The following is a 25,229-nucleotide window of genomic DNA, read 5'->3' on the forward strand; positions in this document are numbered from 1 at the left end:
TTGTTACAGTCGTAAAAATTTCTGCCATGTAATCGAGGAAAAGGCCGTTTTTAACTTTGTACATTAATTAAAAATCGCAAAATCTTGCAGTCGTCTGCTGTAGCTGAGATGCCAGCTTTGTATGACTTAGAAGATTTTCATGGGTGTCTGTTTTGGAGCCGAGAATGACTCAAGCTCGTTCTTGTACCCTTTCTACCTGTTGGAATTGTTACAGAAATGCCATACAATATGGCAGTAGGTCAGGTTTGGAAGAAGTGCTGTTAGACACAACCGAAGTTTGGACTTGTATGGAATCAGGCTGCGGAGTCTTGCCAGCACCCCCTACTTTCCGGCTGGCCTTTTTGCATATGTCGCTTATGAGATCAGTAAAGGTGAGTTCTTCCAATTTGTTTTTGGTTTGAGTTCTTGATTATAAATTTTCAAGGTGCATGCGCCCTCAACGTCCTTGGCGCACTTTTGAGGCACTGTCGCTAAGACTTGAAATTTCTTCGGCTTAGCTTAGAGAAAATTTTGCCTTGGACCACTGCGATTCATTTCCTAATATAATACTTTGGATCGAGAGGGCGGAGATTACAGCTTCCGATAGTAGTAGCCGATATGCGCTCAGGCACCCATGCGTATAGTTTTGATTGACCCAGAACGCATCTGGTATCACGTCTGATGCGTCTGGCGGGAATCTTGATCACGAGGTGGCCATTTGCCCGCAGGCAGGAGACCATTACGAGTCAGTCGACGAGCTATTTGTAACGGCGAGTAACAGGGAAAACTTTTCCCAGTTCTGATTATCCATCCTAAACTCGTTAACGTATCCAGCCGAAGCTGCTTGTGACACGCAATCTCCTCACCAGGAGACATAAGTAATGTGAGCTATTCATATTATATCGTCGACGTAAATGACGAGACGTAAAATAAACCGAATAGGCGGTACTGATTGTCAATTTTAATTCACAATACTAAAATAACACAGCAACATGTCACGCGAGTTGTACTCTGATCAAGGAATAGGCACGAGAAAGGTGGCAATGTTGCTCATTGCAGCTGCAATTCTTTGCCTGCTTGGCTTTTTTCAGAGTTTTGGAGCTTCGCAATATCGAAGCACTGGCGGACGCGTAGTCGATTCCAAAGATTCTGGCACTCAACCAGCTGACTCAAAGGCACGTTGCTTACTTAACTGTGGCGTCCATCGCATGGATCCCAACTGGATGGATTCAAATGGGGCTTTCAAGGTATCAAGAGAACCTGAATACACTGTTCACTTCTACTTCGTTTAAATCATAATTTTAACTCGTTATTTCATGCATGACGCTTAAAACAGTCAAAGTACGTGCAACTATGCAAAATGTTAATTGAAAACGCCATGGAGTGAAACAGCACGTGTCATTGAATATGCAAGGAGGTTTGCATATATAAAAAACACTTAGTGATTTTTACTGCTTTCAGCTGTCTGCCCCACACATTTGCGATTGCAGTGATTTAAAACTAGAGGCTACTCTGAATAGTAGTACAACAGGACAACTAAATAACAAATTTGGGGCTAACCGATCGATAACCGACGTTTTTAATAGCTCTGACTAGGGTGATCACATGTCACATGTTCAAATTCTCGTGTCATTGAATAATACTAAGAGCAATGCTTTGCTCAAGGTGCGAATTGTGGGGATCAAACAAGGAAATGATACGTATCTGTACTGTTTTACTACTGATACATTACGATAAAACTAACTGGGGTATCCCAAGATCTCATTAAATACTTTCCTCCAAGATTGTAATTCTATCTGCGTAGACAGAGACCCATTACTTCTTTCCCACAGGCAGCAAGTCGTCACTCTTGTTTTGAAAAGTGTCTAGCAAGCAATAAACAAGGTAATTTTACTTTCCAGGCAAAAGAGATAATTTAATCTGATACACTTTTTGCTGTGGTCCGACACAACAACAACTTTTAAAATATTTAAATTAATTCATCATGAATTAATTAGAGCAATTAGTGCATAGGAGTCCAATATTGTGGATAGAATGAATACCGAGATCAGACTTCACAAGTGGAAATTTGTTTTTAGTTCAGTTTGAAAGGGCGATAGGCCGGCGTCACTGCGTTCCATTTTAAGGTATCAGTATCCCCAAAATTGACCATTTTTTCAAAAAAAATGGTTTTCGCTTTTTCAGGTAGATCCTTTTACGATCTTCCATTTAGAAAAATAATACGGAAAAAGATTGAGTCTAAAAAGTTGAAAACAGAAACTTTTCTTTGCGTTAATTACCTGTAATTGATAGCTGTCAAAGGGTTGTCAAGAGAAGTAAATTTACATCGCAATCGCGGCCTAGGACGAATACCAAACGTTTGTGTTTGGTATAGTCGACGAGCTGTTCTGAGTGTTCTCCCGCGAAAGTTCGTGTCCCCTTGCAAGTGCGAAGAAAGCACTCGGGGGGAAAAGGTTTCAAAAACATTCGATCAGAATTGAGCTGATACGTATCTGCGTAGGTTCCTGTTTCGAGTTGTTTGCACTGGACAAGAGAGACGTTTGACATTCTCTAAGCGTTATTTCCTTGGGGCTTTCGTCGTTCGAAGGGGTAACGGTAACATCTTCGCTCAATCGATATCACGTGTATTCCCTTTACATTTTGATACGTTGTTTACGAGTGTACTCTTCCGTTGTCTACGGCATCTCTAAAGCTTCGTTTTCACTAGCGACGCAAACACAAGGGCGTGCGTAAACACAATAATTCTTATTTCACCATGAAAATGGCCTTAATGCAGGCATAAGCACAAGCGCAAGGATCAAAATTTTCCTTTTTTTTGTGCTTGCGCTTATACTTGCGTTTGCACTGCAACAAGTGAAAACGAAATACCGCTCAGGCATAACACAAGCACAAGGATATTTACCACACTTGGTTATGTTTGGCCGATGAAAACCCTGGATCCAGATTACCTCGGGCTTAAACAGTTTTACAACATGGCGGAAGACTCGGATGATTTTGCTAGTGCTTATGTTTCCGTCGATTTTCGTTTTCACTTGGGTCATCTCAATCGCTTGCGCTTGCAATTGGGCTTGTGTTTGCGCTTGTGCTTGCGCTTGTGCTTGCACTTGTGCTTGCGTTTGTGCTTGCGCTTGTGCTAGCGCTTGTGCTTGCGCTTGCGCTTGTGCTTGCGCTTGTGCTTGCGTCGCTAGTGACAACTAGGGCTTAAACTAAGGCGTTTTGCAAATCAAAAAGAACAACAAAAAAAAAACAAAACGAAAATTATTTTCTCACTAGCCTGGGGGCATGAACAGTGGAATTCAGATCTTGCAAAGGATACCATCTCGCCAGAGAAAACATTCGCGACTCTCAGTTTGTAACTGATACGAGCTCTATTGGCACAGTAAAATGAGCCTTCACTATGTCGATCAACGGGTCATCGTTTTCAAAATTTTGTGTATTTATCGCATTACATCGGAAGAAAGCCCAGAGTATATTTTCCTTCGTATATCTCCAAACTCGTTCCCACATTTCAAAACGAAAATTTCATCGAGTGAGGCGCACATTTTGAGTTCGTTTCCGGCGAATTTTCGACGTTTGTAGCTGAAATTTGGAGAGAGTGTTGCCCGATAATTAGGGAAAAAAACGTATCGTGTAAGTTTTTGCTATTCTAAAGAAGAGAATACAAGTTTTATCAACTCTCAAAGTTAAACTACGTGTCAAAAACAAACTAGACGAGCAATCAAAATCAGAAACAAACTTGGTGAACCTCTCTACTTTGGGAAATTGGGCGCTGAATTCGGGACACATTTAATTTTAACGAATACACCTTCGTCAGTGATTCTTAAGCTTTCGGAAAATATTTGCGTCTAACGTTCGACCGTAAAGCGGCGCCAACGAGAGAGGGTTATTTGGGGTGCACTGATACCTTTATACACGATTAACAATACACAATATTTGGCACAACTCCGATGTAAAAATGGTAGGCTACCAAAATGAAAAAAAAAAAAAAAAAAAGAGCTTAAAACTCGTCCAGAACAGTCAAGAGTTGGTCTCTTCGTCACGTCCTTATCGTACATTAAACTACAAATTCACGTCGAGACATTGTATCCTCTGGATCCTCTTACTGGGAGTTCATCGTTAGGTATACCAATTTTATGCTGCTTATATATAGAGAGGATATTACACGGTGGCGAGAAGATATGAATTTTATGTTCGAGTGGCAAGAACATAAAATTCATATCTTCGAGCCAACGTGTAATGTTCTTTTTATTATATGGAGACTAAATATTGAAACCAATTCAACAAAAGCAAAAGGCGGGAATCGTGACGTCATTGAACGATACGACACTCACAAAGGTGACATGCGGAAAATACGCCACTCGGGTCCTGGATGAAGTGGCGTATGGAATCTACGAGTGGTTTAGTTCCCAGTAAAACACTCTTCTCCATATAATAAATGTATATATATTCACCGTAAAGATACTGTTATTGTGTAAGTGACTTTTCTCAATCCGTGCCGAACCAATTTTTACCCGTGCTCGGTATTGGAATAGAACTAGCTTGCAATGGAGGCTCATGCTGGGGAATATCATTAGAAAGGGATGAATCTCATTTGCATTTGAAAACACTGATTTCGTGTATTTTAGTAATTCGGTTATTAAAGCATGGCCCGCCTAGATTAGCCTTTGCTAGTTGCGGGCATGCCCTTTTTTTATTTAAATATGATTTGAAAATAACAAAGTTTATAGAGTGTAAGACTCCCTGCATTAGCCTCAGTTGCAAGCTAGTTCCAGCCCAATACCGGGAATACGAAAATGGTCTGCCAATTCCAATTAAGGTGATTCCTTAGTATTGCATTGTGCAACCCTACTGCGCACAATTTTTGCGTCATTAGTCCGCACACATTTCCCTCGACTACGCTCGATAGCGAAATAAATGCTCCTTTTCTCTTAAAGGAGCATGGTGACCCCCACTTTTTATGTCATAATTTCAATGAGAACAATATCCTCAATAACTGAGAAAAAAATTAGCAGAAATCTATGGCTACTTTTTTAGCAAATGAAATAAATACTACAGAGGGAGACATAACGGGCTCAACAGCGCGTGTCCAAATTGTTTCCTTTAAAGACGGTGCCTACTAAATACAAAGGTTTTTGCGCCAGGTTAGGACCATGCGGAAAAAGTAGATCTTTTCAAGGGCTGTTGAAATCCACAACGAAAACTGGGGGTAGCCACGCATTTTTTCGAGATAATTAGCCTTGAATCTCAACAAAAATGCTGACATCAGCATTTTTCTGAAAAAGAAGAAAAGAATATTTCCTGAGAGATTTCCTTTGAATTCGCCTTTGCATACAGAAAAGCAAACACATTTATAAAGACCTTAAAACTGCATGGTAAATGGTAACATAAAAACCATTTTTGATATGTTTTAATAACAAAATCGTTGCAACAAAGCTCTTAGCGTCTCTGACAGCCTTCCTCGGGCTCAGCTGAAATACAGTCTAAACACCTTTTGCTCACAACCAGAAACTAACCACGTGTCGAATAGGCTTGCCACTTCCATTTCGTAACATAAAATGTAGGGGTAACCACGCGTTTTTAAAAGTTATTCATCTTTTTTGAAAACCTTTTACGGTGCCCGTTACATTTTTCCCTGTCACCTCCCTGCTAAGTAAAACAATTGCGTATCTCGCACTTGTTTTGCGCGCGCACTACGTCATCTGCAGGTACGTGTTTACAATTGGATTTCAGTATAATTTTCGAGAGATAAGAGTTAGTTTTTCAGCCGGAAGACGGTATCAGTTGGTGCTTAGCGATATGCTACTATTGTGGTATTCCTGGTTTAAGCACAGGTTCATTAAACTTGATTTGGTCACAGAGGAAAATTTTGCTTTCATTTTAGTCGTGTATTTGGTAGCGTAGTTGATTGCCTCATTGTCAACCCTAGCGCGCGCGTGGCGCTTAAACCATGCCTTGCGTGATGCGCAGAATGTGTGCGCACCAACAAAAGTAGGCACCGTCCTTAAAGGATAAAAAATGCAGGCTATTTGAAGACATTTTCTCTGGGACGTAGATGAATGAACAATCAAAGAAAGCCAAACTCTCTGTGATATAACACGTTGCATTGAAAAATAATCGAGCTTATTTGTTGCGCACAGAGATTACCAAAAGTCACCTAAATAGCCGTATTTCTCAGCATTGTGGCGGGAAAACAAGGACGGTGACCCCCTCTTTTTACTACGTTTTTAATATCTCCTTGTCCTGTAAGAACAGCATACCAAGTTTCATCGGAAATCTATGGCGGGTTCTTTTACTAGGGAATCACCTTAAAAGTCAGCAGTGAAAATTAGTGCTTAAAATCAGTGAAATACCCTTACCAATTGTCCAAAAACATTTTCTAGGTGCATTCAACACTTTTAATCTTCTCCGAACTCTCACGTCAACTTAAAAGATGCATATGTTCTACTTATCGTTTGTTCCCAAGGAAATACAACTCGTATCTTGACATTTTTGTTATTACTACCTCGGTACTGATTTTAAAACTTGCTGTTTTCTTAGTCATTTCAACGACGTCTACACCCATCTCAACACAATTACTATCGACCAAATTCACACGAACATCGTGCTTTAAATATAATGTTCATACTAGGTGCAATGGGCTCCTGTACATACTTATACAGGGTTTTTTGGAAGTGAAAAACTCGTCATGTGACTTTTCAATGGGCATCAATTTGGTATCATTTTAAAGCTTAGTCCATCTCAACGGCTGCTACACCCATCTCGTATTGCCAGTAGTTTTCACCAGTGGTATTGACAGATACCGAATTGGCAGACAACTTCGATTTAGCTTGGGTTCCGACGTCGTGATGGACAATTTTAAGACTGAATTATAAGACCCGCTGTCTCCCGAGACGAAATCCCTTGTGACTTTCTCCTTGTTCCTTGAACAATCACCCATGTACTTCCTGTAGCTCAGTGCAAGATTATGTAATTAATTAACTGTTCCCTGATTTGCGGGAAAACGAAACACGTAGCAACTGTCGACTACAGGTAGCCTGTCAACCGGCATCTTTACTGATCAGTGCCTGTTCGTGTTTGTAATTGCAGACAAATTAGAATTCTACGAAAAAGGCTCAAGTATCGTGGAAAATCAACTTTTATTACCATTTCCCAAGAGAAAAAGGCGTAATGTAAATGGTAAGAAAATGTATAATCAAATATTAATATTTACCTGGGGATACCAAGAATGGTGTTTACTCGCTTGGGACTAGGACGTTGAATATAAGAAGTGGGAGAAAATTGCTTTAAACCTGGGCTTAACGCCGTACTTTTCACCAGCCGAACTGAAAACGAGGTTAGATCGACCAAAGTTAATTAAGCTCGTCATGTCTAACGCTGAACTGTAATACAGGGAAGGTAAGTTTTCGCCGTTTTTCCCGCAGTTTTCCGTCCGAAAAGATCGCTGTAGGGTTTTGCAATCACGCCCTTGCATATCGAAAGCCAATAATCCAATCAGAAATAAAACCAAAACCCAATTGTGACTCGTTCCCACACGTTTTCCCGCGCTTCGTGTCAGTTACATGCATTTAGTTCGAGTTTTGATTGGTTCATGGGATTGTCTTTATACTTTGTGATTGGCTTGAGTGTTTACTTTGGTTTTGGTCGGTTACGAGAGTCAATTTGAAAACCGCTCTACATTGACTTTTAATATTTCGTCCCATGGAAAAGTCATTTCCGGGAATTTAATAGGAAATAGACCGTGTCAAGATGCCCAGAACGATGTCAGTTGTCAAAGTCTCGAAACAGACAGATTCGCAAATATGCGAAAAAAATAAATTACATAGTACTTTGTTATCCTTTCCTAAAGTATACGACCCTATACTGTAGTATGACTGTATCCTAAAGTTATGTAACTCTAGGTGAGGGGCACTTCAGAATTGGAGACAAGGCTGTAATGTATGCATGGTATTTGTGCTATGAAACTGTATTTAAAACTGGATCATTGGATAATGCAATTCGAGAGTTTTCATTGGCTTAGCCATCATGGGTTATGAGCCATTATACCATGCTCCAAAAATAAGGTGAGCGTACGCGCGAGTTTTTTTTGTTGTTGTTGTTGTTGTTTTTAATTTTTGACTTTTTAATTTTAATTTTAGTCTATTTTTCTATATTTTGGGGGCGTTTTTAATAAAACAATTGTTTCATTCGCGCCTGTTGGATATGAGGTGATTATTGCCAACTCATATCCAACGCGCGCTGTGAAATAATTGTTAAATATTCGAAACAGTAATAATAATAATAGGTTTGAAATAGGTTTTAATAGTTTATTTCTTTTACTTACTTTTACCTTGTATATACCAATTTGTATGGAATATGTTAATTAATGTTATGATGATGATAGTAGTATTAGTATTAGTTGTAGTAACCATGATATCATGATTAGATACGGAAACATGTTTTACAGGTTTAACAGACATCAAATTATGTAAATATTATAGCATTTTGTAAAGCTTAGCTCTAGTTTTTGTCACAATAAACACTCCATCATTTTTTTTACTAAAAAAAGAAATAAAATAATAATAATAATAATAATAATAATAATAATAATAAAAAACACACACGAAGAACATGCCGATGGCAAGCAAGGTTTCTTTGCCCGAGTCTCTGCAGGGGCGTAGCTGGGGGGGGGAGAGAGGGGGGTTCTGGGGTGCCCGTGACCCCCGACATGACAATCTGGTGAGAACCCTCATCTGGACACAGTGTGACCCCCCCCCCCCCCTTTGAAAAATCCTGGCTACGCCCCTGCTCTCATGCCACGCTGAGTAATAGCGTACTTCTTCAGCCGTGGGCTCTCTGCCAGTTCCCAACTTCCGCAGTTTCTCAGTTTTGCTCAGATGCTTCACTACTCCTGTAAATGTTCGTGGCAGGAGGGGTACAATAGTTTAGATTCTCCCACTAATCTGCCTTGTATTCCAACATGCGATCCCTTATCAACTCTTCAGTTTACGTACCTGAAAGGCACAAGTTGATGCGAGCCTACGTAGGTTGTTCACAAACTGATCAATCGTCTCTGTTTCTCCTTAATTTTGCAGTGTAATTCGTAGCGCTCTTAGGTAGCACTAGCTTCCAGTGAATCCAGATGCTTAGGAAGTTTGAGTGCTGTTTTCGTTTCCATTTCGTAGTCTTTCGTAGTCTTCGTATTGCCCATAGGGCCCTTTGATGGCCCTTTGATGTATTTTTTGTTACATATAGATATTTAGATTCTGATATATTGCAGATGGTCGGGCACAAGAAATATGTCCACAAGCTGCAACAAATGCCACCAAAAACAAGTACGCAACTGTGGAAAATATAAATTACTTTCAATATGAGAATTCAAACAGATGGTATTATAACATATCGTGGAAACCCTTAAACGGTAAGTCTAGATTACATTCTAATAGTCCGAGACCAGACGCATTAATTTACTCAATGAATATACAAATGCAAATTTTAATTTCTAAGTCAGCGAGGGCTGCCTGAACTCTGAGTTCAAATGAATCGATTGGACGCATCGACGGGTGCTGAGAACTTTCACATACTCTCACCATGCCAGCTCTCGTCGTAGTTCGTTTTGATCTGCATTAAAATTAACTTTTTGCTTTCTGGCCATTTACGCATTAGAATCCTTTGTGGACTTTACACTGACTGGATATGCCTTCATCTACTGGAATAACTATTTACGGAGTAATGCGATAAGATACATAAGGCGACAAAAGGTATCAAGAATTTTATTTTGAATGTTGTTGTTTTTTTAAGTGATTCTTCTGTTGCTACTATTAATTACTACTAATACTGCTACTAGTTTGCTGGTTCTACGTTCTCCTGCTAATTCAGTGAATTTCTGACGCCACCACTTCTTTCTCCTGTTCACACTACTACTGCCCCAGTTAATAATGCGGCTACATAAAGTCGCTACTCCGCCCTATATCATATCTGCTAAAACCAAGATATTCGCCAGGCATTTAATAGAAAGATCCCCTGTTAAATATCATCCAGACCCACGATTAATTAACCACCTATACTGGTTTGCCCGACTCCGCCAAATCGATCGTATGGAAACATAAACGACGTCTATCCCCATGCAATCCCCATCTTACACACACGGAAATTTTCAAATCTACTAGAGGCAGGGAGGTGTACATTTTATCAGGGCCGGGAAGACAAAGAACGTCGAACGCCATCGGGTTTGCGAAGCATCAGACATTACTCTCAGCTACTAACACTAAGCAATGAGGTGCACACTGTTAAAGTCGTTTTGCCCCTACTGAGTGCTTCTTTCCTCCTGCTTAAAAAGTAATTTTCGATACTTTTGGATATATTTGAAATACCTTCTTTATACTAAGCCCTTTTAAACCTGGGAATGCAAACGGGGTAATTATATATCAGTGAATAGACATAAAACTAGGAAAAAATTATTCCCAAATCATCTTGAAACATGAAGTATGACAAGCTGTATGGATGCTGCTTTGAGGTTTGTTAACTTGCTGATAACTGTTTGTTTGTTTGTTTATTTCTTTGCGCTCTCGAAGAACGAGACGTACGTTACCTATGATGAACCTGAATCAAGTATCGTAAACAACGACTTGTATTTCAAATTTTGTGTAAGTATTATAAGAATTGCAACAGTGACAGAAGTCTTCAGCGGTTTTGAATTTTACTTATTAAATTTAAATTAAATTCAGCGATGTAAATTTTGTGTATTCGGGTTCGGAGTACCACTATAGAGTGCGCAAATGAATCAGGACATATGCTTTACACAACTGCCTTATTAGAACTGAACAAAGCTAGTCTTATGTATAATGATATAGTGGTATAATCACGTGATTGCGGCCTAGGGTGTTCTAATCAATGATTACCGAGACAATGACGTTTGGGCTTAAAATGATGTCATGCATCCAGATACATGGAAAGACTTTGTTATTTGATTTACTCGCCATCCTTCAACAAAAGCAGCAATTAGCTAGTTAGTAAGCCTGTTTTAACGTCAATACCGCATGGATGAATAAATTTTCAGTTTTGGCTATTCTCTTCTTTTACCATTCGCTCTTGTGTGACAAACAATGGCAGATCGCGTCCCTAAATGTTAGTGAAAACATAAATGTGAAAACAAACTTGGTGACCGAAAAATAAAACAGCTCTTGAACTTGATTGTCGCAAAATATCGTGTTTGCCAGTGTCTCGCAGATCAAGTATTTGACCGCCCTCGGCTTCCGCAAATAATTGATCTGCTCGCCACTGAAAAATCATAATATTTGGCTCGACCTCGTCCAATATTTGTGAATTATTTGTATTACAGAGGCCTTTGGCCTCATGCGTCTCATGGCGCCATAAGGACTGATCAAAACGAGTAAAGTAGAGCCAAAAGACTGTTGGAAGAATAATCAGCGTGATCCCTGGCATCATCCAGTTGATGGTTTGTTTAGATGAAATAAATGTATTATATTTTGTGAGTGTTTATTACTAACCCACTGACTTTTCTTTTCTTTTCTTTTCTTTTCTTTTCTTTCTTTCTTTTTTTTTTTTTTTTCATTGTTTCCGTGGTATCTAAAGGTTATTGCTCTTCCTTGTCAGTCGATCGCAGAAATTCATTTAAATGGTAAGTCAGCTGACAAATATGGGTACTTATTAATTGGGAGTATACGTTTTGTATCTTTCAACTGTGTTGGCAAATGATTCCGTTACTTGATCGCTCTTCATGATATCCATATCGCCTAAACTTACGGCGTCAGTTTTACTTTAAACAGGCATTTCAAATTAGTCAAAATCTTATGTGTAAAATTGTTCCTAGATAGTTTTATTACCATTAATCAGTCTTAATTTCAAAGTTATTATTTCTTTATTTTTTCTATTTTCTTCTTCAGAGACAGTACGTCCAAGAAATGTTATACAGACAGGTAAGGCCGTCGAAACTAACATTGTGAAAGTTATAGCGGAGCTCCTGCGAGCCGACGAAGGTGCGCTAGCAGAGCCCAATACTACAATTCCTGGTAACCCATCGGGCTAAAAAAAACTTAGGTTGTTAAGTGTCACGTTCATGCTCCATGATTACACATTCCTTCATGGCTATAATATAACCGACTGTTATCATGATTTTAATTCATTTGGTAATCATCCAGCGACCAGTGTACATTTGCCTTACATGAATATGATATATCAACCTAAAAAAGATGCTTTGTGTTTTTGTTTAGGTATATCAACACCTACACCTACACCTACAGGTGAGCTAAATAGAAGGAAGGAAAAACAGGAATAAACCGCACCTGAATAGATGATTGGGAGGTTCAATGGCCTTACCGCCGTTACCGCGTTGCCGGTATTACTGATCGATACTGATCTCGGGGTCCCGGTCTAGACGCACATTTTCATAGGTTTTTGTATACTTGCACACTTGTCCAAAAGACACAAACTGCCTCACTTAGGTTGCTAAATGGGACAAGGGTGCCGGCGAATTGCAGTTATAAGCAAAACCTGAAGCCCGTGTTAATTGTCCTTCCCCTTTGACTTTAAAAGCACAAAGGTGATTTCGATTGTTCTGGCAATTCTAACAAATAGAGTTAGAAGGTATTTAAGTATCGGTCCATATAAGAAGGATAGCACCACGCGGCAAGGAATGCAAAAAGGTGCTAACTTTTGTGCAATTTTGCTATTGTTGTACCATACTTCTGATTGGCTCAATCAATAAACTCTACCAAAACTTCAGATAGCTGTTTATACATTAATGCGTAACTGATCAACTATCTTCCTTTCAACAAAACCTGTTCTGAGTCTAAATACCACAGTAATCCTACGTGGGGAACATTGGAAAATTGGAAGCTTTTATTGTCTTTGTTTACGACTGTTGTGATTGGTTGAATGTTTTAACACAAAGGAAACTACCTTTCAAAATAGAGTTAAAATACATTTTATTTCATAAACCTTCTTTCCATCGGTTGGTTCATTCTACGTATGAAAACACAACCGTTTTGATGTGGGGAAAGCGTATTGCCACAGAATAATAGAAAATGCTACAGTTCTTATCTGGATCATTACTTAATTGGTTCATTGGTTAGCTTTATTATGTAGAAAGCTGGCGGTAACCTGGTTAGCAATATGACATAAACTACTTGCATCAACACTTATATACCTATTTTCCAGTAAGAGTCCTCGATGAACACTCAGTAGCTACTTATTCTTACTTACAAAAGCCCCGGGATCATTCCCTTCCCTGAAGCCACACGAGTGTTGGTCATCTGAGCGACAGCACTAAAACAACAGGATTCAGAAATTAAGTGGAGACCAGGCCGAGCCACGCATTGCTTTATACTTGGGATAAAACTGAATAACCCCCGCCCTGGGCTTTATATCGCCCAGGTAGTTTTTCAACTTTAACATTAGCAAACAGTCCCGGTAGCTGTATTGTTTTCATTTTTATTTCGTTAGGTTACAGTCTAGCCTACAGAACAGGCGGATTTGCGGAGCAAAACGCGAGGCTTAATCCGCCTGCTCCTGAAGGCTACGCTTTTGTTGCATGTACAACTAAAGCGTACTAGCGCGAATTCTAAAGGTGTAAATCTAAATTAATATTAGTGTCATTATCTCAAAGTTCCCTTTCATTAATGATTTTGTTTTCTTCTTTTTTAATGAAATCAACCAAAGATTCTCCTACAAAACAGGTATTTATGCATTCAAGGCTTAACGTCTCAGATTGTCTGTAGGAAATATGTCTGTGGGACGATTTGTAAGTTTAAGCGTTATTTCCCAGTTTAGCCAAGATGATGATGGTGATGATGATGATGATGATGATGATTATGCTTGTGACACGCGAAAGGCGAAAAGTAGTATTTTTTAACGAAAATGTGTAATTGTGAATTATTCACACTCAATTTAAATAGCGTCTTTGCCTCAATATATAATAGGCATGGCCTTTGCCATTACCTACCTATGGCACAACCTTACAATTACAATCACTTTCTTCCTTTATTCAATAGTATACGTTATAATTGTCATCGGAACCATGGCAGTCATCGTCACGATTGCCTGTGTACTTCGTTACAAGTATTTCCGTAAGGGAAGCAGCAGACATTCTGGTCTGTCATCTTATCTGGCAGGTTTGTGTCCGCTTTCATGTTATTTGAGATCAATTTTGTAAGTCTTTAGTACAACTGAAGTATACGGCCGTTGAAAGAGTTATGGCCACTTCATGTATGTTATGGTAATACGTACACATGACTTTGTTACATGATTAATCCTATTTACAACGGTCAGTCGCGTGAACGCAGCAACGGAGCTTATATTCCCTGCGTATATTCCGCCGAATCCCATTCACCACTAGCTCCATTCCATTGTTTATTAACCGATCAGGTACGAGTAGATAACTGGTGCGTGAGTCCAGACTAAATCTTTTGGATCGGATAATTTTGATGGCCATACTATAAGTTCGAATTTCTCTGCGTAAATTCTTGACTGATTTCCCTGAGTTTACAGGTTATTTACAGGTTCAGTCCTTCTGAGATTGCTTATCTGCATGCGGTTCAGTAAAAAAAAGAGGAAATGTTACTTCTTGTAATCACCATATCTTCTTACACATGCGCGGAATCATTAAAATCTTCCTTTAAATGCAAAAAATTGTTATGAAGAAATTAATGAATACTTTATTTTCAGACTTTCGTTACGACGCTTTCATAATATTCAACAATAGAGACCAGAGCTGGGTGGATGGAACCCTTCTTCCTATCCTTGAGGTGGAACATGGCTTGAAATGCTGCGTCCATTACAGAGATTTTGAGCCTGGGAAACCTTTTGTGGAAAACATGACTGACAGTGTCCAAACAAGCAGCAACACAATAGCGGTGGTATCCAAGAATTTTTTCACGAGCAAGTTTTGCAAATATGAGTTAGACCAAGCTATTTATAAAAACGTTAAAGAGGGATATAACAGTGCGATTGTCATAAGAATAGATAATGTGTCCAAAGACAAGTTCCCTAGCACTCTCAAAAATAAGTCTTTCGTCGATTATTTCAATTCAATCGAAAGAAAGACTTGGCAGTTGAAGTTAATCAAGGTTTTACAATCAAATCATATGGAAATAGAAGACAGGGTGTAAGTTAAGACTGAAGCTAAAGTATGTTTTACATCAGTCGTAAAACACTTGGCAAGCTCCGTAATTAGTCGGATTTATGAACGCGCAGAATACTCATAGGTCATTCTTGGTTATTTTATAATTACTCGTAGATGTTTAGCACAGAGGGCCACTGGTTTATCAGTTCATACTGTCATGTGTCACCCTTTCTAAGTAAAGTTTATTATTATTATTATTATTATTATTATTATTATTACGACCAGTATGCCTTCCAAATTAAACGTCGCTGGTGTACTCAAAAATCCCTCACGTTTTAAGAAGGCATAAAACAAAGAGGATAATACATGGGCGCGCGTAAATATGGAATATCTCTACGAGTGTTCAACTTGATATCTCACGATTGAGCGCAGCGAACGAGTGAAATATAAAGTTGAGCACGAGAAGAGATATTCCATACCTACAAGCAACTATGTTTTATTTGGTTTATCAGATAAACATATCGATAACGTTTTGGTCGATTTTCCAAAGATTTCCGAAGATTTTCGAAGATTACCCAAAGTTATCCGAAGGCCACACGAAAGTTTCCGAAAATTTTCCGAACATTTTCGAAGATTATCGAAGACAACCGAAGATTGCCGGAGACTTTCGAGAAAGATCCGAATATGTTTCTATCATACACCAACAAAAGTACAGTTTAAGGGGTCAAACATGATATCAGTGAAGTCATCAATATTTTCAATAGTGAGGATATGGAAAATACGCCACCCGAGTCCCGGGTGTGGTTTCGTATGAATTTTACGAGTGGTGTATTTTCCAGTAAAACACTCGTGTTTATATGTTAAATAGCTTTGTCCCCTTAATGTATTAAGTATAATGTATATAATATAACTCGGACAGTTCGCAGAATGTTGTTTAGGATCCTATTTTGCTGACAACAAAATGCTGCTATGTATAGCTCCTTAGACAAATCAAAAAAAAGGAGTTTAACAATGCTTTTTCATTTACGATAACGACGTTTTGGACGATTTTCCAAAGATTACCGAAGATTTCCGAAGATTCCCCAAAATTGTCCGAGGGCCACGCGAAAGTTTCCGAAAATGTTCCAAAAAATGTTCCAAGATTATTGAAGACAACCGAAGATTGCCGAAGACTTTCGAGAAAGATCCGAAGATGTTTCGATCATACACCAACAAAAGTACAGTTTAAGGGCCAAATATCAATATTTTCACTAGTGAAGATATGGAAAATACGCCACCCGAGTCTCGTATGAATTTTACGATTGGTGTATTTGCCAGTGTAACACTCATGTTCATATAATAAGTAGCTTTGTCCTCTTAATATGTTATGTATAATGTATGTAATATAACTCGGACAATTCGCAGAATGTTGTTTAGGATCCTATTTTGCTGACAACAAAATGTTGCTTTGTGCAGCTCCTCAGACAAAAAAGGAGTTTTACAATGTTTTCTTCATTTTCGCTTAGTTGTTAGACTTGCCGTAGCAAAGGACTATACTCAATAGCTTGTAACTGAACAACTTTCTCTAGTTTGGTCATCGAATCAGAGACAAGAACAACAACAACAAGCTTTATTACCAGATTAAAAGTTTAACCTAAATTTAGCTCTTATTAACCAAGCAGGAGGTCTGTATGGAAGAATCTTGACCGAGGTCGTGTGTACAGACCGAATGCAGTGAGGTCTGTACACACGACCGCGGTCAAGGTTCTCCCATACAGACCGACTAAGCTCGGTTAATGAGATGTTTATTATATGGTAAACAAGAAGAAATTAATTTGTTTAATGTACTGGTTTGTACTAGCTGACATTTTGCTTGCGAACGGCGATGGGCTGAAGTAAAATCTGCCAAAGTTTGTTAGTCCTCTTTACTTTTTCCTTCTCACAGTCTTTTTGGCAGTTCCATAAATAAATATTGTTAGAAGAGAAAAGTCAATATTTTTGCATTTCAGTGTGCAACTTTTTACCTTAAAACATTACCGGTCTAGATGCCGGTCTAGATGGGAAAATCTAGACCGCTTTCAATACCTATTTCAGCCAATCAAATTCTTGAATTCGGTGGTTCCCAGTCCTTGTGAGACACAGCCACATAATACTACAGCATAATAATTAATACAAATGAAGGTAACATTTACTCAGGAGTTAAAAAGTATTGGTATTGAATTGTACTAAATCGGGGTTAACATGTATTGGTTGTCATGAGTTTTAGACAACCTTTAGAAGCCAACCCACGACAGAATCGTTGCATACTTAGCTCTTATTAACCGAGCAGGAGGTCTGTATGGGAGAATCTTGACCGAGGTCGTGAGTACAGACCGAACGCAGTGAGGTCTGTACACACGACCGAGGTCAAGATTCTCCCATGCAGACCGACTTAGCTCGGTTAATAAGATGTTTATTATATGGCAAAGAAGAAAACTTTAATTCGTTTAATGTAACTGGTTTGCTGACATTTTGCTTGCGGACGGCGATGAACTTAACTTAAACCTGCCGAAATTTACTCGTCCTCTTTACTTTTGTATTTGTCATCAGGCTCTTTGGCACTTCCATAAATGATTGAGAAGAAAATAAAAGAAAATGGTGAACATTTTTGTATTTTAGTTTGCTACTTTTTCAACCCAAAATGAAACCGATCTAGATGCCGATCTAGACGGGAAAATCTACACCGCGGTCAATATCGATTTCAGCCAATCAAATTCGTGAATTCGGTAGTTCCCAGTCCTTGTGAGACACAGCCATATAATAAAACGTATACTAAAAACACAATTGGGGTTCTTTTATAGGTTTTTTGCTGTTGTTGTTTTTGTTTACACTTTATTTCAAACACATAGCACTATATTACAATATAATTTACTTAACCAAATTATACTACTTTACACAACTTACACTACATTTCAAATAGACTACATTAAACTACGTTATACTGCTTTACATACATACGACATCTAGTCGGTGAAAATAAACTATTATTACTTTTTTTACAGCGAATACTTAACTTACAATTCCCTTTTCTGTACATTTCGAGGCATAATTACACTTGTATGTTGACTTAAAATCCTTCTAAATGATACTCTAATTCCAGTTTCCTAGTAAATTCGTTCAAGCTTCCTTGTTTTGAACTAAGTTTATTGTTATAAATATAGTATTTAGCAAACAGAAGGACATAGTTAAGCTTTTTTAACATGTTCTGGGATGAACCGGGGTCAGGTTCATTTGATAATTTCCCAAAGAGTAATTCAATTTTGTTAAGTGAGTAGGACGTGTCATTTTCCTTATTAAACCGCTTAATTACTTCAGAGAAAAATTATTTTGACCATCGACAATGGATGAATGAGTGGCTTATCGAGTCAGACTCCTGACAGTACACGCATGCACTGTTGCATTCTATACCATACGGACATAATTCCTTTATCGTTACAATGATTCTGTGTAGAAATTTAAAGTAGAATTCTCTTAGTTTATTTTCTTTGCAGATACCTTTTAGGTTTTTGAAGTAGACATTAAATTCTATATCACTAGTCAGCAAATCACGAGTCCATTTTCCAGGCGCCTTAAGTTCTGCATCTAATTTGTTTTGAAAAACCAATAGTAATCTTTGCTTTTCATTTTCAGAAGGTTCACATTTATTGAAGGTGATAGCTGGAAAAAACTGTTTTCTGGTGAAAAAGTAAATTTGGCATGCAAGTAGTGGTATGGGCTAGTCCAGTACAGATTTGACAGGTATTGTGATGCAAATGAAAAGGTATTGTTATGGAAAGGAGTTCTATTGTTTTCTCGAGTTTGACGTATCCATGGTAACCAGAAGCCCCGCCCCCTTTGACGTCATTAATCTCGTTTCCGTGTTGACCGAGTAAAAAGCCTGGTTTCTAAAATAGAGCACGCACATTGTAATCAGGATTTTAATGCTAAACTTTGCTTTGAAACGAACACAGAGTCTGATATTTCATTTGTCAACTTTTATTGAATAATAACGACATGAACTCCGAAGGGAGAATTGATTACAATTTTAACTTTTTCTTCGCCCGCATGATTCTTTTCACAATCTTTTCAGTCACCGTTTTGTTGCCGGGTAACCTCGTTATGGCCTTGATCATCTTTGTATCTGCTTTCCACTTGTCTTGCAAATTCTTAGCGCGACTGTAATCGATGTCGTGTTGTTTGGCAACCTTGTCCAGTCGGTCGATGCCTGGGTCTCCTCGTTTCAGTCTCTTTGCCAACTTGGTCCCAGGCCCCATGTACTGGTACCCAGGCCAGTGAAATTCAATCCCCGTCTTGCCTAGCAATTTTTGAATGTCAAAACCACGTCTACGTTGGCGATACTTGCGCGTACGGGTCTTAGTCCGAGTCATAATCGTGTTTTAGATTTCTTCTCAGTTTCTTTCTTTTGGCCCAGTCTTCCCAACCACTCGTAGGTTTTAAACGTTCGGCCTCGTTTTTACGTTTGCCCTTGCCTTTGCGCTTGTCTTTACCCAGGAGAATGTCAGCCTTTCTTAGGAGCGTTCCCAGATCCGAGTCAGGTGGTGGAATGGGTGTTTTAGCAGCGGGTTGCTTCTTTTTAACACCTGACGTAGACGGTGTAGCTTCTTCCTTGATCTTTGGTGTTTTTGTACCTCGAGAAGCGTTCTTAATCAATTGTTTGAACATGGTTTCCAACGGACCCTCACCAAATCTCCTTCCTCCTCATCTTCCTCTTCACCGACATCAGCACTATTGCTCGACAAAGGACCAATTTGTCTGATACGTTTGGTTAAACGACCTCTCTGACGAGCTAGAGGTTTAATTTTCTTGATGGCAATCGAATCTGGAATCGATTTATCACGGAGTATCACGTAACTTTCGGCGGCCAATCGACCCGCTTTGTTCAACAAGGCATTGTCGGTGATTTCTCGTTTGTAATACTGAACCAATTGGTCAAACTCTTTTGTGGGTACCATCATGACCTCTTCTGTCATCCTCAAAATGTTGTTGGAGTAACGTTTTGTAGCAGTCTTGCCAGTAACGAACCTCTTGATGAACCTTTTCTAGTTTCAGCTCCAGGCTACGTTTTGTTTCTTCTACTGTAGAACACTCCTTACACAACAGGATGGTCTCACCTGCTTCGCTCTCGCCGCGGTGTCATTTGCAAGCTGAACACAGATCCTCGTACTTAAATGCTATATGCTCTTGAAGGAGGGCGTTGTAAGCTCGATGCCAATGTTCCACATCACGTTTCAGGGCGTCTTCTCTTTCGTTGGCTTGTTGTAATAACCTGACAAATTCGCTCAAGGTGTCTTTGGGTTTGGGGGCGAAGTCGTAACCTTGCAGTGGATAACTGTGGGCATCTCTGGTGTTTAACATCGACATGCTTGGAACACGTCGTTCAAACCTTGCCAGAATCCGCTACGTTTTTGTTTTTGGAGATGTTCTCTTCGCCTCTTGACCGAGTTTCTGCATTTTCCCACCTCGCGTAGCGTTGTCTTATAGCGATGCAGTTTCGCCATGGTGATTGGGTGGACGGGAAATCTCTTTCGTAATAGATTAAGAACCATTTCGCTCACGGCGTTGATTTGGTCTGCATTAGCATGTTCTAACATCTCCTGTCTCCTGTTCCGATTGGCCTCTTGGAGAATAGCTTCCAAGAAAGGGCGTTGTCTGCGTAATCGAATCATACTTCCCAAGGTGCAGGACGTCGTTGTAACTGCCTGTGACACTCTTTACACCCATTCTCTTATACCGTTTGTCCTTTCAGAGCTTGTACCCGATCTTGGCTGCATTCTTGAGAGCAGTAAACAGTGCACCTCCACGTTGTCTCTTGTTATAGTGATTCACATTGTCTCTGATTCCTTTTGCTGCCTGACCCGCTAATTTCAAAGCCAGCGTAGCAAAGGTAGGTGAGGGTCCCGATAAGAACATACTAGCTCCTTCGGCGATCTTGTCAACCAATCTATGTTTACGTCGTGCCAGTGCTCCACCTCGCTGTTTACTTCTTCGCTTGGTCTTTGGTTTACTTTTCATCGTCGACGTTTACGCGAAGCAACTTCCAAACCCTTTTTCACACCGTAACAAGCTGCACCAGAGATTCCTCCTAGAGCCGCCGCCTTGCCTGCTGCTACTAAAGCTGGAATGAGAGCTGCCAATGGTAACAATCCCCCTTTTTGTGTCCTCCTACGTCTCCTTGATTTTTTACGAACTGTTTGTTTGCTCTTCATTGCACATACTACCACTCACACGTAAGTGCTCCCGCTTTTATCGACGTGGTCGTAGCGAAATCGTTGTTCGTATTCTTGCACGCACTTGTCAGATACTGGGGGTGTGAAATCAGTGATTGTGTCATCCAAGGTTTGCATCTTGATTAAAAATCCCTCAAACTCCTCCATCGGAAGTCCTCGCACGTAGGTTCTCAATTCGATCAATGTTTCGTCGTAAGTGGTGTAGGCAAAGCGACACATGTCGATTTTGAACGAAAACGTTTTGAAATCGTTCCACCCCTTAATCACAGTTCCAGCGGCAGTTAAAACAGGCAATCAGGAGACTGTTTTCTAAGACGGATCCTACGACAATGCCTGCTGCCACGATGATCAATGCCAAAGCGTTCAAACAACCGTGGCACCACTTAAAGTGGTAAAACATCTGGCGATGACACCACCACTGACGGTGGTAAAAGGCAAACAACCCATCCAATCGGTACAACAAATCTTTGTTTACCAACTGGGCGCTTTTCTTGGATCCGTTCATTAGAGATACGGTAGTGATTGAATCTTGGGAAGAACTCATCACGATGTCTCGATGAATTTGTGACATCTCATACATCCTTCGTCCTTTAAAAGGTGGCTGAGAATCCTTTGATCGTCCGAACTACCTGGATGTAAATCCAAGACCATGTATCCGAACGAACGTTTTGTCAAACGTTGAAACGTGTCTTGTAAAACTTGCCATTGGGTGGGAAATGCCTGTAACAGTAAATTTCTCATGCCTAATTGATCTCGTGGATTCTTGAAGGCTACGACGTAGTGGGCGTTTCTGGAAATACTCTTGGCATATTTCCCCGGCGGAAACATGTCTTGACACAAGTAGAGCACGGTGACGTTCTGATGGTGAGAATGTTTGGTGAACAGATCCAACACTCGTTTACCGTTCCCTCCTTCAGCCATTAGATCGTCCAACACGAGTAATCCGCCTTTAGGAAACCACGTTTTGAATTGATCTGTGTCGGGAACGCCTTCGTGAAACTTGACCCCCTGTTCTTTTATGGGCTGAAACCCGTCTTACCATACTCCGTAACAATAATGTATTTGGGAGGGTGGGGGTATGAAACAAATCGAGATTTTTCAGTAAAAGTTTAGTGGTAAACACAGTCTTGCCACACCCTGAAGGACCCACCACCAACAGACTGGAAGGGGTGTGAAATCGAAAAGGCTTGCGTCGTTCCATGAGTCCAAATGACCAAACGCGCATGGGCATGCTACTTTTGATACCGCATGGAAAGGAAAAATTCCACCCAACGGGGAATGGAGCCCTGATCTCTCGAATGACAGTCGAGAATACTAACCATTGTACTAAAAGATCATCACACGGAAAATGAACGTTTTCAATCGTATTTTAATGTCAAACCAACAATCATTACACTAAATATCTCACACCGCAACGTAAGGTGTCTTGGTGATGTTTCACTTTACACACTTTATCCCATTCTAACTCTTTCTCGATCAACTTCTTTAACATCTGGCCTATTTTGTGATCGTTGTCTACATAATCATGTTTCGAGAAACGGCGAAGTTCAGCACGATCTGTAACTCTCCTGACTGCTTGGGGTTCAACACCAGACTGTCCAAACATCCGTTGGCTACATTGTCAAATACAAACAGTGTGCAATTCTTGCCTTGACCCCAGTCTTCGCTTCTGACCATGTTACCTTGATGTTTGCACAAACATCCTGTGGTTTGTAAGAATCGATAGTAACCTCTCAGATCTTGGGTACCGTCGTTGTGCACTAGCTCCAGGGTCTCGTGAGGGTACTTTTCTCCTCTGACCAGTTGCCTGATGTTACTCACACCAAACTTTTGAAAACAGAATGGGTCACGTGCCACAGTACCATTGAGGGCTTCTGAAAGCACAAGCCCAACGTTGACTCTGTTAGGAATTCTGCCTTGAAATAAATTGTTGCACTCGTATCTTTGCTGGTTCCCTTGCATGTTGAAGGTCCTGATTTCACTTCTCACGGTCGGGTAAGCCACTAGGGTTCTGTTGACGTTCATTTTCGTCATCAACTCTCGGTAGACACTGGGGTTGAGCCTTATTTGACACAGGTACATTCTCACTTTAACCTCTTCGTGTGTCAATCTTCCAGCTACGTTCACACCACTCAAGAACAAATTGGGAGAATTGAAGTACATCTGGATCCCAATCTGCACACCAGGTACCAGCAATTTTTTTAAGTGGAACACCTCAATATGGGGTGTGAACCTTAGCACGTGTGTCCTTTCATGAGTTGCACTGAAGCTTGTTGGTTGGAGGACAATGCTTGGAAAGCCTCCTGCCCATCTCCTTCCGTGTTTGTGTTGTTCACAGTCAATTGCGCTGGAAAGTCCAGGGCATTGTACCAACCTTGTGGCTTTAACACGGTTTCTCCATCATCTCTGTTGTAGTTGAGCAATGTTTCCAGGTATGCTTTGTAGTGATAAGTGTCGGTCTGAGCACTGATCAAGGTACCATTGAGTCTCACACTGATCTGTTTGAACAAAGTGTGGGCCAAATTGTTCGTGGGCCAAATTGTTCGTGGGCCAGAGTCTCGTGGCTTGGACTACGTTATCACCATTCGCCAGTTTGAGTGCCAACTCAATCTCAAAGAAACTTCGACTGAGATCCACATAATCTTCTTGAGGATCCACTTGGAATTCCACGGGGTTGATGCCTGTCGTGTAGGTCTGAATGGGTACAATGCGATAACTGGACATGCCAAGATCAGTGGGTGGAACGGTGAACAGGTTCAGTTGAGGATTCAGGACCGATTTGGAACCCGGATGTAACAAGCGACCGTCCATCAAGGTATCCGTCATATTTTTCTTCTTCTTCTCCGTTGTCTTCTCGCTAAGATGTGATCCCAATTGTAGCCAACAGGTTTACTGACCTCAAGACCAATCCATCCGCCTTTTTGTACCTTTTGTCGACGTTTCGAGGTTTTTGGGAACCCTTCGCAACATGACGTTGACAACCCCTTTCTAGATTTGACGAGTCTCGAACCTCTGGAGTAGATGAGATTCATTATTCGCCGAAGATGGCGTTGAATTTTCGCTTGATGTTTCTATCTAGGACTTTGTAAGCTTTACGTTTCACTGCTTGTTTAACACTCAGTTTCGCACCCTCTTTCGCCTTTCGAATGCGATCTCGAACGCCGCGACCGCTTTTTAACCTTTTCAGACCTCCTCTAACACTAGCTTTCGGCAGTTCATGAACGACGCCACCTCTACCTTGAGGGTCAGGTTTGAATCGTGTTAAACTTCCACCTTTCATGCTTGTTTGAAGTGAAGGGTGAGAATAGTGTTTCCTTCACCAAATTCGGTCAATTCACCTGTGGTCTCCGACACTTGCGTCTCAATAATGTCCAACTGGGCCTTGCGCAACGGAATATATTGAACGTGGAGCGGTTCAAAGTAATGACTTCCATCCCCTGTGCGTCGATAATTGACCTCTCGCAATAGATCCGTGACTTGATTTCCCACCACAGAAATAGATTAACACGGAATAGATAAACAAGGAACGTGACGTCGAGCCCACCACGTTTTGAAAGGCTTTGTTGAGATTCGTGAAGCGCCAATTGCAAGTAACACTCAGACGAAAAAGGTCTTCTCCTATCAGCCAAAACACAGGCTCACCCCTGTCGTTTTTCAGATCGTGTGTCATCGTTTCTAAATTGGGTACCGTGTCGGTAAAAAACTCTTGACGTAAATTGGGTCCCAAGTCATAATGTTCAGGGCTTCTCTCCTTCAACCATCCCATCTTTAAGGCCAACATTTTATTGATCTTCAATGCTGGTGAGTAATTGGAGCGTACGTGTGTGGATTTGTTATCCGTTAGCAGATCATCTCCATCCTAATGAAATTTCACGTACATTCTCTTTCCATCGGATGCTGTATAGCTGCTACCGAGATGGGGTCTTGGTAATTTAAGATGCGCTTAT

General features: G+C 40.2%; 1 protein-coding gene and 2 pseudogenes across 1 annotated transcript; 1 reads left to right on the top strand and 2 right to left on the bottom strand.

Annotated features, from left to right (window-relative positions):
- Window positions 1-237: 237 nt before the first annotated feature.
- LOC145478208 (uncharacterized) lies at window positions 238-18,448 on the top strand. The gene is made up of 12 exons (XM_081456160.1): window positions 238-1,226; window positions 1,812-1,863; window positions 7,066-7,155; window positions 9,236-9,376; window positions 9,622-9,716; window positions 10,530-10,601; window positions 11,551-11,596; window positions 11,862-11,894; window positions 12,189-12,218; window positions 13,636-13,647; window positions 13,956-14,087; window positions 14,641-18,448. The coding sequence occupies exons 1-12, from the start codon at window positions 972-974 to the stop codon at window positions 15,081-15,083; spliced, it is 1,401 nt and encodes a 466-aa protein (XP_081312286.1). The 5' UTR covers window positions 238-971; the 3' UTR covers window positions 15,084-18,448.
- Window positions 18,449-21,814: 3,366 nt separating this feature from the next.
- On the bottom strand, window positions 21,815-22,513 carry LOC145492085 (uncharacterized; annotated as a pseudogene).
- Window positions 22,514-23,514: 1,001 nt separating this feature from the next.
- Window positions 23,515-24,482, bottom strand: LOC145492089 (uncharacterized; annotated as a pseudogene).
- Between the last annotated feature and the right edge of the window lie 747 nt (window positions 24,483-25,229).

Source organism: Orbicella franksi, chromosome 1, assembly GCF_964199315.1.
Source record: "Orbicella franksi chromosome 1, jaOrbFran1.1, whole genome shotgun sequence".
Taxonomy (NCBI): Eukaryota; Metazoa; Cnidaria; class Anthozoa; order Scleractinia; family Merulinidae; genus Orbicella; species Orbicella franksi.

Excerpts from the sequence above, each read along its gene's own strand:
- LOC145478208 (XM_081456160.1), top strand. The coding sequence starts at position 972 with ATGTCACGCGAGTTGTACTCTGATCAAGGAATAGGCACGAGAAAGGTG. Across the intron at positions 11,597-11,861 it reads CGCAGAAATTCATTTAAATG|AGACAGTACGTCCAAGAAAT; the intron begins GTAAGTCAGCTG and ends TTTCTTCTTCAG. Across the intron at positions 14,088-14,640 it reads TCTGTCATCTTATCTGGCAG|ACTTTCGTTACGACGCTTTC; the intron begins GTTTGTGTCCGC and ends CTTTATTTTCAG.